Source organism: Zootoca vivipara, chromosome 6, assembly GCF_965207765.1.
Source record: "Zootoca vivipara chromosome 6, rZooViv2.hap1.1, whole genome shotgun sequence".
NCBI classification, from domain to species: domain Eukaryota; kingdom Metazoa; phylum Chordata; class Lepidosauria; order Squamata; family Lacertidae; genus Zootoca; species Zootoca vivipara.
In genome coordinates, this window is record NC_142589.1 from 86,049,950 (window position 1) to 86,065,018 (window position 15,069).

At 49.1% G+C, this 15,069-nt stretch overlaps 2 protein-coding genes across 6 annotated transcripts in view; one reads left to right on the forward strand and one right to left on the reverse strand.

The window, feature by feature from the left end:
• DOT1L (DOT1 like histone lysine methyltransferase) overlaps positions 1–1,270 on the reverse strand; it is a 66,275-nt gene extending 65,005 nt beyond the window's left edge. For all 5 annotated transcript variants that reach the window (XM_035117062.3, XM_088672929.1, XM_035117061.3 and 2 more), the window contains exon 1: positions 894–1,270. In XM_035117062.3, coding sequence (XP_034972953.1) covers positions 894–974 — 81 coding nt within the window. In that variant the 5' untranslated portion in view covers positions 975–1,270. The remainder of the gene's footprint in view (positions 1–893) is intronic.
• A 12,135-nt stretch (positions 1,271–13,405) lies between these two features.
• The window catches only part of AP3D1 (adaptor related protein complex 3 subunit delta 1), a 56,028-nt gene continuing 54,364 nt past the window's right edge, over positions 13,406–15,069 (forward strand). The window contains exon 1 of the mRNA XM_035117870.3: positions 13,406–13,773. Coding sequence (XP_034973761.2) covers positions 13,678–13,773 — 96 coding nt within the window. The 5' untranslated portion in view covers positions 13,406–13,677. The remainder of the gene's footprint in view (positions 13,774–15,069) is intronic.

The window sequence follows — 15,069 nt, forward strand, 5'->3', positions numbered from 1 at the left end:
TACAGAAACCACCCCTATAGAATAAGCCTCTATGAAGCCTGTTTCCTCCTTACAACCAACTACCAGAAAGCTGCAAGTCCCCCTAAATAACCCCAATACCACAGCAGCCCCCAAAATCTCCCTCCCAAACTCCTGATATAGCAACCACCCTGCATCTCCCTCCCCAACTCATCCCCACATAATCCTCCAAACTGACACTGCATCCTCCCAAATGGCAACCCCTAAACCTTAGACATCCCCCTTCCCAATATAGCAACCCCTCAAAATCCATCTCCCCAACTCCCCCATATGTCACCCCCCAAAAAACTTACACCCCAAATACCCCATATGGCATCTTCTTAAATGCTCCTCCCCACATATAACAACCCCTCAAAATCCCTCTCCCCAACTCCCCCCTACGGCAACCCCCCTAAAGTTACATATCCCCCAGATGACAACTCCCCCAAAATCTCTCCCTACATAGAGCAACCCCACCCCACCAGTACAACGGCCCCCAATGCACTCAAATCCCCAAATACCCCATATGGCAACCCCCCATACCCCTCCCCACATACAGCAACCTCTCAAAAAAAACCCAGAAAAACTCAGGTGACACAGCAGCCCATCAAATCCACCGACCCCAACCGACTCCCCCCAAATGCACTCAAATCCCCCATATGCCAACCCCCCATATACCCCTCCCCACAACTAGAAACCTCCCCCCACCAAAAAACACACAACCAAAAGCCTCATATAACCCCCAGATGACACAGTAGCCGCTCGAATCCCGCCCGATAAAAATGCAGGAGATAAGACAGATCCCCACTCCGCTCCCTCATGACCTCCAACCCTGCCCCCCTCTCCTTCGCGGGGGGGCTCCCCTCCCTGGGCCTCCCGCCTCCCCCACGACTCACGTAGACGGGCAGGGGCCACGGGTAGACGGCCGGCTCGGCTCCCACGGGCGACTTGAGCCGCAGCTCCAGCCTCTCGCCCATGTTGGCGGCCGAAGGGACCCCGGCGCGGCGGCGAGGCGGCGACGGAGCAGGAGAGGTCAGGTCGGGGCGGCGGAAGGGGCCCAGCGGCGGCGGACCCGCACCATGCTAGACCGGCGGCGGCGGCTGAGGAGGAGCACCAGCGAGAGGCGAGGAAGGAGGGGGCGGGAGAGAGAGGAGGCCGCTCCTTCCCCTGCTCTCTATTGTCGTCGCTCGCGCCGGGCCGGGCGCCTCGTCAGCCGCACCAACAGCGACGCGGCCGCCATTTTGGGCCGCTCGCCCCCCTCCCTCGCACGCCCGGCGGCGTCAAGGGAAGGGAGGGGCCGCGCAGGATGGCAACGGCGGCGAAGCTAACAAGGGCGCAAAGGGAAAGGAGGCGGGCGGGAGATGGCAACCAATGTTAATTCAATAGGTTGTTTCGCTACTACCGTGGTGGTGAATAAAGCGCAGAATGGGATATGTTGCGGGCGGGAGCACGCACAGGGAAGGCGAGGACGCACGCGAGGATGGTGGGCGGAGGGCGATGAGGGAGAGAAAGCACGAACGCCCCAGCCCCACTACAATACATGGAGGTGGCGCGCACGGGCGGTGGGCGGGACCAACCACGAGGGTGGGCGGGGCTTCTCATCTTTCCCCGAACATACCCCCAAAATTAAAAAAAGTGGGCACGCAGGTGCCAATGAGGTGGGCGGGGCCAATCACGAGAGTGGGAGAGGCTTGTCTTCTTTCTCCCTCAAGTTACATACCCAATAAAATAATAATAAAAAGCGTGGCGCGCGGGAAAATGTGAGGGGTCGCGCGTGCGCGCTGACGAGAGGCACGCTTAAGGGGCGCGGACAGCCAAAGAGAGAGCGTACAGTACTTCTGATGAGAGAGAGAGAGTGACAGCGCGCGTGCGTGAGCAATACCTCCCCCCCCTGCGCGCGCCTTTCTTAACCCAGCCCGCGCGCTCGCCTCTGCGCGTGCGTGGCCTTGTCCTCAGTTGCCCTCAGCGACGGCGCTGTCTGTCAAGAGGCAGCGGTTGAGGCGTCGGGCGCGCGCCTCGCTCAAGGTGTCTCCCTCACACGTCGGGAGGGCGCGCGCGCTCTGACCCCAGAAGGGCTCACAGAGGCGGGAACACGCGTTTCTTCCTGAGAGGCGGGTTCACACGAGACGGACAGAGATTGAAGTTACTAGTCCTCAATACTATTTATGTATTTTATTTTATTTTATTTTAAACATTTATATACCAGCTCACTTATATTTCCATTTATATAGTAACTTAGTATATGAATAAGTTAGTACAAGGTGAGTCCTTTAAAAGAGGCCCCGTGGATACAGAGTACACATGTTCCACAGGGCCTCTTTTAAAAGACTCACCCTGTATATAAATAAAATAAAAAGATGGTGGTATATAAATTATAAGCTAGTATAAACTTATATTTATATGCTAATTTAGGTCAGTTAATTTAAGCAGGTCTGCTCTGAATATTGTTGTTGTTGTTGCTGTCATTTAGTCGTGTTGAACTCTTCATGACCCCATGGACCAGAGCACGCCAGGCACTCCTCTCTTCCACTGCCTCCCGCAGTTTGCTCAGACTCATGTTCGTAGCTTCGAGAACACTGTCCAACCATCTCATCCTCTGTCGTCCCCTTCTCCTTGTGCTCTCAATCTTTCCCAACATCAGGGTCTTTTCCAGGGAGTCTTCTCTTCTCATGAGGTGGCCAAAGTATTGGAGCCTCAGCTTCAGGATCTGCCCTTCCAGTGAGCACTCAGGGCTGATTTCCTTCAGAATTGATAGGTCTGATCTTCTTGCACTCCATGGGACTCTCAAGAGCAGGCATCCCCAAACTGCGGCCCTCCAGATGTTTTAGCCTACAACTCCCATGATCCTTAGCTAACAGGACCAGTGTTCGAGAAAGGTGGGAATTGTAGTCCAAAACATCTGGAGGGCCAAAGTTTGGGGATGCCTGCACCATAATTCAAAAGTATAAATTCTTCGGTGATCAGCCTTCTTTATGGTCCAGCTCTCACTTCCATGCATCACTACTGGGAAAACCATAGCTTTACGGACCTTTGTCGGCAAAGTGATGTCTCTGCTTTTGAAGATGCTGTCTAGGTTTGTCCTTGCTTTTCTCCCAAGAAGCAGGCGTCTTTTAATTTTGTGACTGCTGTCACCATTTGCAGTGATCATGGAACCCAAGATAGTAAAATCTCTCACTGCCTCTATTTCTTTCCCTTCTATTTGCCAGGAGGTGATGGGACCAGTGGCCATGATCTTAGTTTTTTTGATGTTGAGCTTCAGACCATATTTTGCGCTCTCCTCTTTCACCCTCATTAAAAGGTTCTTTCATTCCTCCTCACTTTCTATCTGTCCCTTGGAACTCTCTGTAAGCCACACCCCTCGCTGATCTGGCACCACACCCTCCTTGAATGTTTCCTTATATGCCAATAAAGGTGTTGTGATTGTTTCCTGCTTGGCTGGGATGTCCTTGGATTCTAATACAGTAATGCCTCTAGTTGACGGGCTGTAGAAAAGAACCCACCATACAATGGTCAAATCCACATTGCATGTGGCCCCCAGAAGCTTCCCCAGAAAGGAATGCGGCCCCCAGGCTGGAAAAGCTTCCCCATCCGTCATAATCAATATGTTATCAAATCAATATGTTATCTGCCAAACAAGCAGATTTTCTGGTCCTTATGTATTTCTTTGCAGGCAGATTTGTTAAATTTGTGGGGCTTGGGGAGTGCGGGCACACGCTTGGCTGAGGAGGGTTTGTGAGCAACGTTTTGGACGTGCAGCAGATGCTCTGTCTGCAGCTGCTGGAACAGAACATTGCAAGGGGGGCGTCTTTGGAAGGGAAGGAGAAATAACAGCTCAGATTGTCTCAGCAGCTCTAGTCCAGCAGGGGGAGGAAATCTGGTCCTCGGTGCTTCCAAGGTCTGCAAAGGAAAACCGTGAGGTGGGGGTGAGGAGAAAAGAAATGTGAGTTTCCAGATCCAGGAGCATCACTTCCTCTCCAGGAATCGGCTGCAGGTGTGGAACAGACCTGTGCATCACCATGCAAAGCACCTTTCACTTTGAAAAGCAAAGGTGACGGATTTGTTTCTTTTCATTTGCAAAAGTCCGTTCTGCAACATTGCAAACACCGCTCCCTGTACCAAAATACGGTCTTCATATTGTAATTTTAGGTTGTGAACCACACTGAGATTTGCAGGGCAGGTAATTAAACACAAATTTCATTAGGGGATGCAGGTGGCGCTGTGGTCTAAACCACTGAGTCTCTTGGGCTTGCCGATCAGAAGGTCGAGAATTCGAATCCCTGCAGCGGGGCGAGCTCCCGTTGCTCTGTCCCAGCTCCTGCCAACCTAGCAGTTCGAAAACATGTCAGTGCAAGTAGATAAATAGGTACCGCTGCGGCAGGAAGGTAAATGGTGTTTCTGTGTGCTCTGGTTTCCATCACAGTGTTCCATTGCACCAGAAGCAGTTTAATTCTGCTGGCCACATGACCCGGAAAGCTGTCTGCAGACAAACGCCGGCTCCCTCGGTTTGAAAGTGAGATGAGCGCAGCACCCCATAGTCACCTTTGACTGGCCTTAACCATCCAGGGGCCCTTTACCTTTACATTACAAATTTAATTTATTATTATTATTATTACATATAATATACCCTCCAACATTTCTCTGATGAAAATAGAGACATCCTATTCAATAGTAATAATACTAATAATTTTATTATTTATACCCAGCCCATCTGGCCCAGCCACTCTGGGCTGCTTCCAACATATATAAAAACACAAAACATTTTTTTAAAAATTCCTATACAGGGTTGCCTTCCAATGTCTTCTAAAGGTTGTCTAGTGACTTATCTCCTTGACTCGGGGCTCACATAACTCCAGACCCTCCCACATATCTCTGATGAAAATAGGGGCATCCTAAGGGAAAGTGGGACATTCTGGAATGGCTTCTGTAAATCCAGAACTCTCTCTGGAAAATAGGGACACTTAGAGGGACTGATATAATAGAAATCTCAGTCTATGACATGATCTTGTCTTATGTGCCTGTTTTATGCTTTTACTGGTAGTGAGTGCCTGGCGCCTGCCTCGCAATTTGCAGAAACACCCAAAACATTGTGGGTGGTTTCGTTAGTTTGGACCCGTTGTGCCAAAAATCGGGTGACGTCATGCCGAAGTTGCGTTTCAGTCTGCCGCCGTGACTTTAAATGGCATCCAGCCGCAAACAGCGGGGAAGACGACTGCCCCCACCCTGGGTAGAGTTCAGCAACAAAAACTTGACAGGGGGCCAAACCTATGCCAAAAAATCAGGCTAAGTCACACCAAAGTCAGCTTTTCGTCCACCATCTTGGTTTGCCCAATATGGGGCTCGAACCCACAATTAGGAGCCTGAACAGTTTACCAACTGAGCCATCCTGCGTGGCACCACACAAAGAATCCCGGGAAGTGTGTCTTGTTATAGATGCTGGGAATTGTAGCTCCTGCAGTTCTCGTGGTTCTTTATGGGGGAGCAATGGGCTTTAAATGGTGTGTACGCAGCTGGCAGCTTACAGTTTAATTTAGAACCACAAGGGCAAGAATCTAATGTTTATTTTTAGACGAATCATAGGTTTGAGAACCAGAGATCAGTGGCCGAGCGCTTGCTTTGCTTGCAGAAGGTCCCTGCTTCAATCCCTGGAACCTGCAGGTACGGCTGGGAGAGACACCCCCTCCTAGTTGGAAGCCCTGGCAGAGCAGCTGCCAGTCAGAGCAGGAAATACTGAACAAGGTGGACCAGTGGCCTGAGCCTATATGAAGCCACTTCCTAGGTTCCTCTTTAGCCAGGCCTTTGGTTGATTAACATCTGAAGCCCTTTTAAAATGTGTTGTGGGGGGCATTGTTGGGTTTGTTTTTGTTTGATCTTGATTATGTATTTTGGGTTTTTATATTGTGATTTCATCCTGTAAACCGCCCTGAGACCTGCGGGTATAGGTTGATGTAGTAGTAGTAGTAGTAGTAGTAGTAATAATAATAATAATAATAATGTTAAAATTTGTTCATTTAGAGGAAAGGATCCTAAATTCAGTCCTTCCCTTGGCATTCCACACAGTGTACAGAGGGTGAAGTTCTGGAAATATTCACATGCATACGTATTTTATGTGCACATATTTTCACATGCAGCGTCAGTCAGCAACCGGTTGCCAAGCAGGCTCTCTGAAGGGGAGAAGCCCTCAGCCAGGGAAAAGCCCTATCTGGAGTAATTTGGAGCAAAACAAAAAAATTCCTTCAGTAGCACCTTAAAGACCAACTAAGTTTATATTTTGGTATGAGCTTTCATCTGAAGAAGTGTGCATGCACACGAAAGCTCATACCAAAATATAAACTTAGTTGGTCTTTAAGGTGCTACTGAAGGAATTTTTTTGTTTTGCTTCGGCTCAGACCAACACGGCTACCTACCTGTGGCTGGAGTAATTTGGATCACCAATTAGGGCAACCCAGAATGCGAATCAAAAGTTATTTCTCCCCTTCTTCTTTTTTGTCTCTTACAGATTCCTTCCCTGCCTGCGGCTGCACAATTGGACTAACAGCCATGAGGCATGTCCCCACACATGTCTATCTCCGCCCACAAAAGCTTTTCTGGCTCGCCTCCAGGGAAGGGATGCCAACAGCTGCTCCTGGCCCGCTTGCCTGGTAGCAGGCATGTTATCAAAACACCCCCTGCCGCCACTACGCCGCCTTTCAAGCTGCTCCAGAGAGCCACGAAGGCTGGAATTCAGTTCCCTCCCAGTTGAACATCCTATCACATCCCCTGGTCTGTTTTAACAGGGCAGCAACACGTGGCTTTCCTGTGGGAGGAAAATTAACTGGACCACCTTGACGTGATTGACTGGACCTTTTAATATCTGTGGTTACACTGGTCTGTTAAGTGCTTTGCTTTCCTGGATGAAATATGGAGAGAGGTGTGTGTGTGTACAGATTACACAGGAGAGTTGCCTTCTATTTGTCAGACCCGTTGCTCAATCTTGCTCAGCACGTCCTACACTGACTCGCAGCGGCTCCCCAGGGTTTCGGGACAGAAGCCATTCCCAGCCCTATCTGGAGACATTGGAAATTGAACCTGAGGCTTTTGCATGGAAAGCAGGTGCAAGCTTCCCTAAAATTAGGAAGCAGCCTACAGTGCAAAGGGCGACATTTACACTCAACACTCTGCCCACTTCTGTCTCCAACCGGTTGGCTCCCATATAGCTCAGCTGGAAGAGCATGAAACTCTTAATCACAAGGTTGTGGGTTTGAGCCCAACGTTGGGCAAAGGACTCCTGCATTGCAGGGGGTTGGACTAGATGACCCTTGTAGTTCCTCCCAACCCTACAATTCTATGTTATCCATTTGAAAGCTGTGTCTCCAACCGCACACATGTGGCCCTCAGAAGGTTACCCGGAAAATAGTGGCATTCAGACGCATTACTGCCCCTGACTGTGCAGCTATTGTTGGCGGGGCGCAGCTTCCATCCTAAGCCTCTGCGGGGATCGCTCTCCTCCCGCGGAGGCTTGGGAAGGAAGCTGCACGTCTGATTTCCCTGACATCTGGTGGGAGAGCATTCCACAGGGCAGGCGCCACTACTGAGAAGGCCATCTTCCTGGTTCCCTGTAACCTCACTTCTCACAGTGAGGGAACCGCCAGAAGGCCCTTGGAGATGGACCTCAGTGTCCGGGCTGGATAATGGGGGTGGAGACGCTCCTTCGAGTATACTGGGCCGAGGCCATGTAGGGTCACTGAATTAGGATTTTTACCTTTGTGCAAAGGCCATTGGATTCTCCTCTTAGTAACTGTAGAGCAGACAAGAACTTCTGTAGAGAAACCAACATGGATACTTGGCGTAAGCAAAGAAGCATAGCATGCTTGGTGCTCATTTGACTTCTTTTCTTTGTATTGTGGTGTTTCTGGTGGGGAATCTGTACAGTTGGAAAATATTCTTTAAAAAAACAACAAAAAATAACCTAGCAGAGAACCTGAGCTCAGGTGAAAGTGACTTTTTTTGGAAGGAACCTGGGAAGCTATGTTATGCTGAGCTAGAACATTGGGTCTATCTAGTTCAACAATGCCCACCCTGCCTGGCAACATCTCTCCAGGATTTGAGGGTCTGTCTCAGCCCTACCTAGAAATGCTGGGGATCTTCTGCAAGCAAAGCAGAGGCCTTGCTACTGGGCCACATCCCTTCCCATAAAAGTGAGAATCATTAAGTTGGAAGGGACCCAAGTGTCATCCAGTCCAACCCCCTGCGATGCAGGAATCTCAATTTAAGCATCCATGGCATCTAGTTCAGAATTGCCAGACAGTAGTCTCTCTGAGTTCTGCCTGGAGATACTGGGGAAATAAACTCGAGACCTTCTGCATGGAAAGCAGACTCTCTACCACTGAGCTACAGCCCTTCCCCTCATTTTTAGCTGCATTCAAGAGCTATCATTTCATGCCTCTTTCCTGACTCACATCCCCAGCTCTTTTATCCTTCCTTCTTGCAAGCAATTCTAAGCCCTGTTCCAACGTGCCTCTGCTCTGAGCCAGGCATTTCAGGATCCCAGTATGTATATTTCAAGGGTATTTATCTCTCTCTCAGCTGTTTGAGAAGTGGGCTGGATGGTTTTCACGCACACACATTTTAACACACAAACACGCTCTCCTTGAATCTAATAGAGGAAACAGCGACGGAGAATTATTATGACCTCTAACACTCAGTGACTTGGGTCTCAGTGAACAGTTGATCGCCGAGAACTTCCTAACCAGTTTACATAAATAAATGTTTTCAGGAAAGGGGGACCTGCTTATTTTCTGCTCTCGTGGCAGATTGTGAGAGCAGCCTTGCTGTGTAATAATTTCACAGGAGAACCCCATGTCTAAATGTCATCCGGGAAAGCATGTGTGTGTGTGTGTGTTTAAGCATGTGTGTGTGTGTGTGTGTGCCAGACATTTACCTATCTAGCCTGCACGTCCGCCAGCCATATAGTTGGCAGGGCGCAGCTTCCATCCTAAGCCTCTGTGGGGGTCGCTTTCCTCCCGCGGAGGCTTGGGAGGCAAGCTTCACATCCGCCAGCCATATAGTTGGCGGGGCGCAGCTGGCAGGCATGCAGGAAGGAAAGGGGAGGCCATTGGCAAAGCCACGCAGCTCCCCCACTCGCTGGGGCACTCTGGGAGGCCAGCACCCTGGCGCAACACACCAGCAAGCCCAATGGGAAAGACGGCTCTGTTGGTGGCTGTCATTGCCTCCTGCGGGAGTGAGTTCCACAATTTAACTCTGTACTGTAGGAATAAGTCCTCTCTTTCAGCTCTCCTTAACCTCCCAGTTTTACTGGACATCCATGAGTTCTCATGTTATGAGAAAGGGACCCAAGAGGCTGGGTGTCATGGACTGGTTAGAGGCAGGGGAATGGCGGGAGGAACCACCAAGGGAAGAAGGCTCAGAGCCCGGAGGTTGGTGGCGAGATGACAGTGAGTGGTCAGAGTGAGAAGGGGGAGAGGACTGGGAGGTGGAGGTGTCAGAAGGTGTAACAGAGTTCAGTCAGCAGGGAGAGTCTGTGGCAGAGAGAAGTACAGAATCAGAGGCAGGAGCTGAAGCAGGAGAGGAGGGGAGGCCAAGAGGCAGAGATGGCGAAGAGTCATGGGTGTCTCCCCCTCCTGCTGCAACCAGCTCCCCTCCCAGAACCAGGAGAGGTATGAAAAGGGTGGAACAAACACAAGCAAGGTGTCAGTCTCAGATTGCCTGGGTAAGACCTGGGGGAGGAGGCGACTTAGGGAACTTTGGGAAGGCTGAGACCTTCAGTCCTCACATCCGTCTCCTTGGGGGAAGACCTACTGGGGAAAGTTGTTGCGATCGCTAAGTAAAGGGTCAACTTCACAGACACCTTGTGAGTTATTCTGACTTGACACCAGCTTGGGCACTGCAGTGTCCGGATGACCAGCCCCAAATTCTGCAGACGGTGGAACCACCATCTTCAAATTCAGCCTCAAGAACCAGTCTTCATTCCACAATTTCACTTGATGCCCAAAAGTTCAGTGTTAGGAGAGAGCGATAAAAGCTTTCCTCTCTCCATGCCATGCAGAGTTTTCTAAACTATCATGTGGCCTCTTGCTCTCCTTTTCTCTCAATTAAAAACACACAAAGGCTGCAACCTTTCTTATGAAGAGACCTGTGGGTATAGGGTGGTATATAAATTTTAATAATGATTATGATGATTATGAATTTGCTCCACCCCCTTGGCCATTTTGCCTGTCCTTTTCTGAACCTACTCAGGAAGCATTCCTGCCTCCAGCAGGAGGGTCCCCTCTGGCCTGATCCCGCTACATGGCTCTTATTAAAGGTAAAGGTAAAGTGACCCCTCACCATTAGGTCCAGTCGTAACCAACTCTGGGGTTGTGGTGCTCATCTCGCTCTATTGGCTGAGGGAGCTGGCCTACAGCTTCCAGGTCATGTGGCCAGCATGACAAAGCTGCTTCTGGCGAACCAGAGCAGCACACGGAAATGCCTTTTACCTTCCCGCTGTAGCGGTACCTATTTATCTACTTGCACTTTGATGTGCTTTCGAACTGCTAGGTTGGCAGGAGGGGACCAAACAACAGGAGCTCACCCTGTTGCAGGGATTTGAACCGCCGACCTTCCAACATTCAGCTTCATTGGATGCCCACGAGTTCCAGAGTTATGAGAGGTGGATAAAAAACTTTCCTCTACCCACTTTCTCAATGCCCTTTGTAATTTTATAAACTTCTGCCATGTCATCTCTTATTCTCCATTTCTCTAAACTAAAAGGACCTAAATGCTGCCATGTTTCCTCATAGACACTCCATCTCCTGCTGCCTCCAAAGTATAGGCAAGACACAGCCATTGTAGCCACTAGATACTGATATCCCTTGTGCCCATGAACATTTCCGATCCACTTTTTAAGCTGCCAACCAGCGCTGCCTCCCGGGGGGCAGAGGATCATTAAAACATATACAAGTCCTTTCTTGTATCTGTATGAATCTTCCAACTTTGGGCTTTGGCTGCATGCCCATGAGTCCTGAGACAGGCATAAGGTTGTAACCAGCTCAGTTCTACTGAAGAGTAGACCAATTGGAAAGAATGGCTGTGAAGTTTGCAATGTCCATTAATTTCAAGGAGTGTACTGCCTGGGATGAAAGGTTGTGTTGGCCTGCCCTCTGCTGGGGGAGATGCCAAACAGCAAAGGAAGTTTATTATCCGAATAATGTTTTTTCATGTCAAATTCTTCCCCTCCTCCCCAAACCTCCATTGGGTTAATTTTCCAAACCTGTTATTCTGAATTACTGTTGCAAGGCATTCTGGACATTCTCATTTGTAATTGGAAAGGCGAGATAACAAACGTTTCAAATCAATCAGTCTTGCCAATGTGGTCATATAAAATGGGTATTTATTTGTTTTGATTCAACTCTGGTGATGAGTGGTGTCCCATGAAAGGTCTCAAAGCTTTCAAAGCTTGTTTCTTTCATGAAGAAACAATTAAAGATGCAAGAGTGATCACATGTATTCAAGACAATGAAGAACAATTCCATATGCTAAAAACAAAAAACCCTACCCAGCTTCCAATGCAGAACAGACACAGAGGCCCTATCTGCACTATGAACTTGTAGCAGTTATATTATACCACTATAAACACACATGGTTTTCCCTGAAAAGGATCCCAGATCTAAATATGTGTGTGTGTTTAGAGAGAGTCCAGTTCTTCCGTTTATTGTTCCAGCCAAAGGCAATAGCAAACTTGTAGCAACAGTATTAATAAAGTAATACAGAACATGCATCCACAATATAAGGTGACATTCATGATGTAAATGAGAATAAATAATTTTATTATTTATACCTCGCCCATCTGGCTGGGTTTCCCCCAGAGACAACAATCTTAAATCTATCTTAATTTCAGATTAAACCTCATTACTAAAACAATTAATTGTGATTTTATCTAACTACTTTTTCCAGGGTTTTTTTTCTGCTGGTGCACAGAGAACCACTCTCCATGCCATGTAGCTGTTATTGTCACTCAAAAGAAGCCAAACAATTTCTGATTCACCATAATCTTTTTTCATCCCACTTTTCCACCGGAGATACCCAAGCTGACCAGTTATGAAATAAAAACACAAAAGAAAGAACGGTAGAGCTAAGTAGATCATCATAAAAAAGTAGATAAAATATTTTAAAATAGCAAATGAGAATAGCTATACTGTAATATTAATAGTGCTATAACAGCTTGGCATTAGCAGTAAATGATTTGATTACATGATTAATATTTTAAAAATAATATTTTCAGCATTACAGTTTGCTGCTCCCTAGATAAATGCCTTTAAGTATTAAATATATATACTGTGTGTGTGTGTGTGTTGTTGTTGTTTAGTCGTTTAGTCGTGTCCGACTCTTCGTGACCCCATGGACCATAGCACGCCAGGCACTCCTGTCTTGCACTGCCTCCCGTAGTTTGGTCAAACTCATGTTCGTAGCTTCGAGAACACTGTCCAACCATCTTGTCCTCTGTCGTCCCCTTCTCCTAGTGCCCTCAATCTTTCCCAACATCAGGGTCTTTTCCAGGGAGTCTTCTCTTCTCATGAGGTGGCCAAAGTATTGGAGCCTCAGCTTCACGATCTGTCCTTCCAGTGAGCACTCAGGGCTGATTTCCAGCAATAGTATGTAATAGTAAAGTGTTGATCATGTGCTCAGTCTTCAAAGGTTGTTTTTATTCATTGTTATATTGCCGTCTTAAAAAATTCTATTAATATTTTTATACACTTATTTATATTTATATTTATACAGTAATTGAATTTCTATACCGACCTTCATCTGAAGATCACAGGGTATTTTGCAATATGAAAACACACAAATACATACCATAATAATAATAAAACCCTGTCCAGAGTTTAGAAGGCTATAGATTGTTTAATTAGTCGGATGGGAGGTGAACTTGCTCTCTTTTTTGTGTGTTGATCGTTGGGAGCCAGTGATATTTTTAGAAAATAAAAATACTCTATCCATGTAATTACTGATCAATCAGCCATACCGCAAATATTAAAACATGCTTCTCTTAAAACACGTTGTTTTTGTTTTTGTTATTGTTGTTACTACAACATAATCATTATCTTTTATAGGGCAATACTGTACAGCGAGACATAGGAAGGTTGGAGGCGCGGCTATATCTCCCGCTGGGCGGAGCCAGGAAGGCGAAAGAGCGGGGCTCAAGCGACGCCTAGGAATCCCCGCGGGAGCGTCGCCATGGTGGAAGCCGAGCCACCTCTATGGTTCGCCCGTTCGGCTTCCATGCATGGGGTGGGCTAGAAACGCCCAACCGGACATGACGTCCGCTCCCTCTCCTTCCCTCGCTCTCTATGGGAAAGGAGGACCTCCGCCTCAACTTTCGGAGCTATAGGGACGTGGAACCCGGGGGCAGCGGCGTGCGTGGCGTGGTGACGGAAGCGCGCCGGAGGAGATAGGGGGCGTGGCGCGAGCGCTCTCTCAGCTGACCGCCGGCCATTTTGTCGCCGCTCCGGCTCTTTCCCGCCGCCGCCGCCGCCGCCCCGCAAAGCCTCCTCAGAGCAGCGCCGGCGGGGCCCGCGAGGGAAAGCAAGCGCGAGGGGCGGGAAGGAGGCATGTGAGGCGCCTTCGCCTGCCGCCGCCTTCGCTTCCCTCTGCCTCTCCCGCCCCCCCCTCCCGGCCGCCCCCCGCTCGCCCCTCACCGCCGCCGCCATGGCGCTGAAGATGGTGAAAGGCAGCATCGACCGCATGTTCGACAAGAACCTCCAGGACCTGGTGCGCGGCATCCGCAACCACAAGGAGGACGAGGTGAGACGGGTGCTAGTCCTCATGGAAATGGATGGGCGCCCAAGGCTCCGGTCCTCATGGAGGAACTCCCAGATTTTCAAGCTCCTTGATCGGTCCCTAATGATGCTTCCCGATTCGCCCGAGGGAAATCGTTGGAGGCGCTAGTCCTCGTGATTCCTGAACACGAATGAAGGCACCAGGGGGAGAAGGGGTTGGTGGAACCGAATCGGGTTGTTTCAGCCTACAACTCCCGCCACCCCCTGACCGCTGACCCAGCTGATTAGGGGCGGTGGGAGTTGTAGTCTGGAGGCGCGAGTTGGGAGAAACGCTGGAACGTTCAAGGTGCTAGTCCTCGTGGTTCCTGGGTTGGAAGCTCTCCTTCACTGGTGTGGACTGACGGTGCCCCTGCAGGGTTTGGGGGATAGGCCTCTTTCGCCCAGCCCTACCTGGACCTTCTGTGTGCAGAGTCATCTGCACTGCCGCTGAGCTGGGGCTCTACCCCTAAAGGCGTCGAGCCCTCAAGAGTTGCAGATAAAAAGGCTGCTTGAAACATGAACTTTAGGGCTGTGTTCGAAATTAGCCTGGTTTTGCCACGCTCGTTTTGCTACTGGTTCAGGGAGGGTCCAGTTATGGCCACACGGAAGTTTCTGGGCGAAACTGCAGTTTTAAAACCTCCATAGCTCTTTCCATTTCTGTGTGTTTCTCTTCCTTGCATACTGGGAGAAGTGAATTGTTTGTTGTAAGAGCAAGCTACAAGCCAAGCATTGTAGCTGAGATTGTAGAATTGTAGGGTTGGAAGAGATCCCGAGGATCATTTAGTCCCAATTCCATGGCAAACAAAACATTCTGTTGTAGCGACTGCAACATAAATTCAGGGTATCATTTGGCGCCTAGCTTATATACCTCAGTTTCTAACACTGAACCTAGGGAGCTTGGTCATACAGAATTGGACCATTGGTCTACCTGACTGACAGGGGCTCTTCAGGATTTGTGACCCACAGGAGTGCATAAGCGTTCACTGCACCCAAGTGTGCTGAAGAGCAAAGCGGAATTTCCTTTCTCTAGGTTTCAGCAGGGGGCGCTCTCTGCAGGGCATCCAGTACAGTGGTACCTCGGGTTACAGACGCTTCAGGTTACAGACTCTGCTAACCCAGAAATAGTACCTTAGGTTAAGAACTTTGCTTCAGGATGAGAACAGAAATTGTGTGGCGGCGGCACAGTGGCAGCAGGAGGCCCCATAAGTTAAAGTGGTACCTCAGGTACTACTGTACTAGAAACTTAGATATATAAGCCAGGCGCCAAATTGCTCCTTCAACC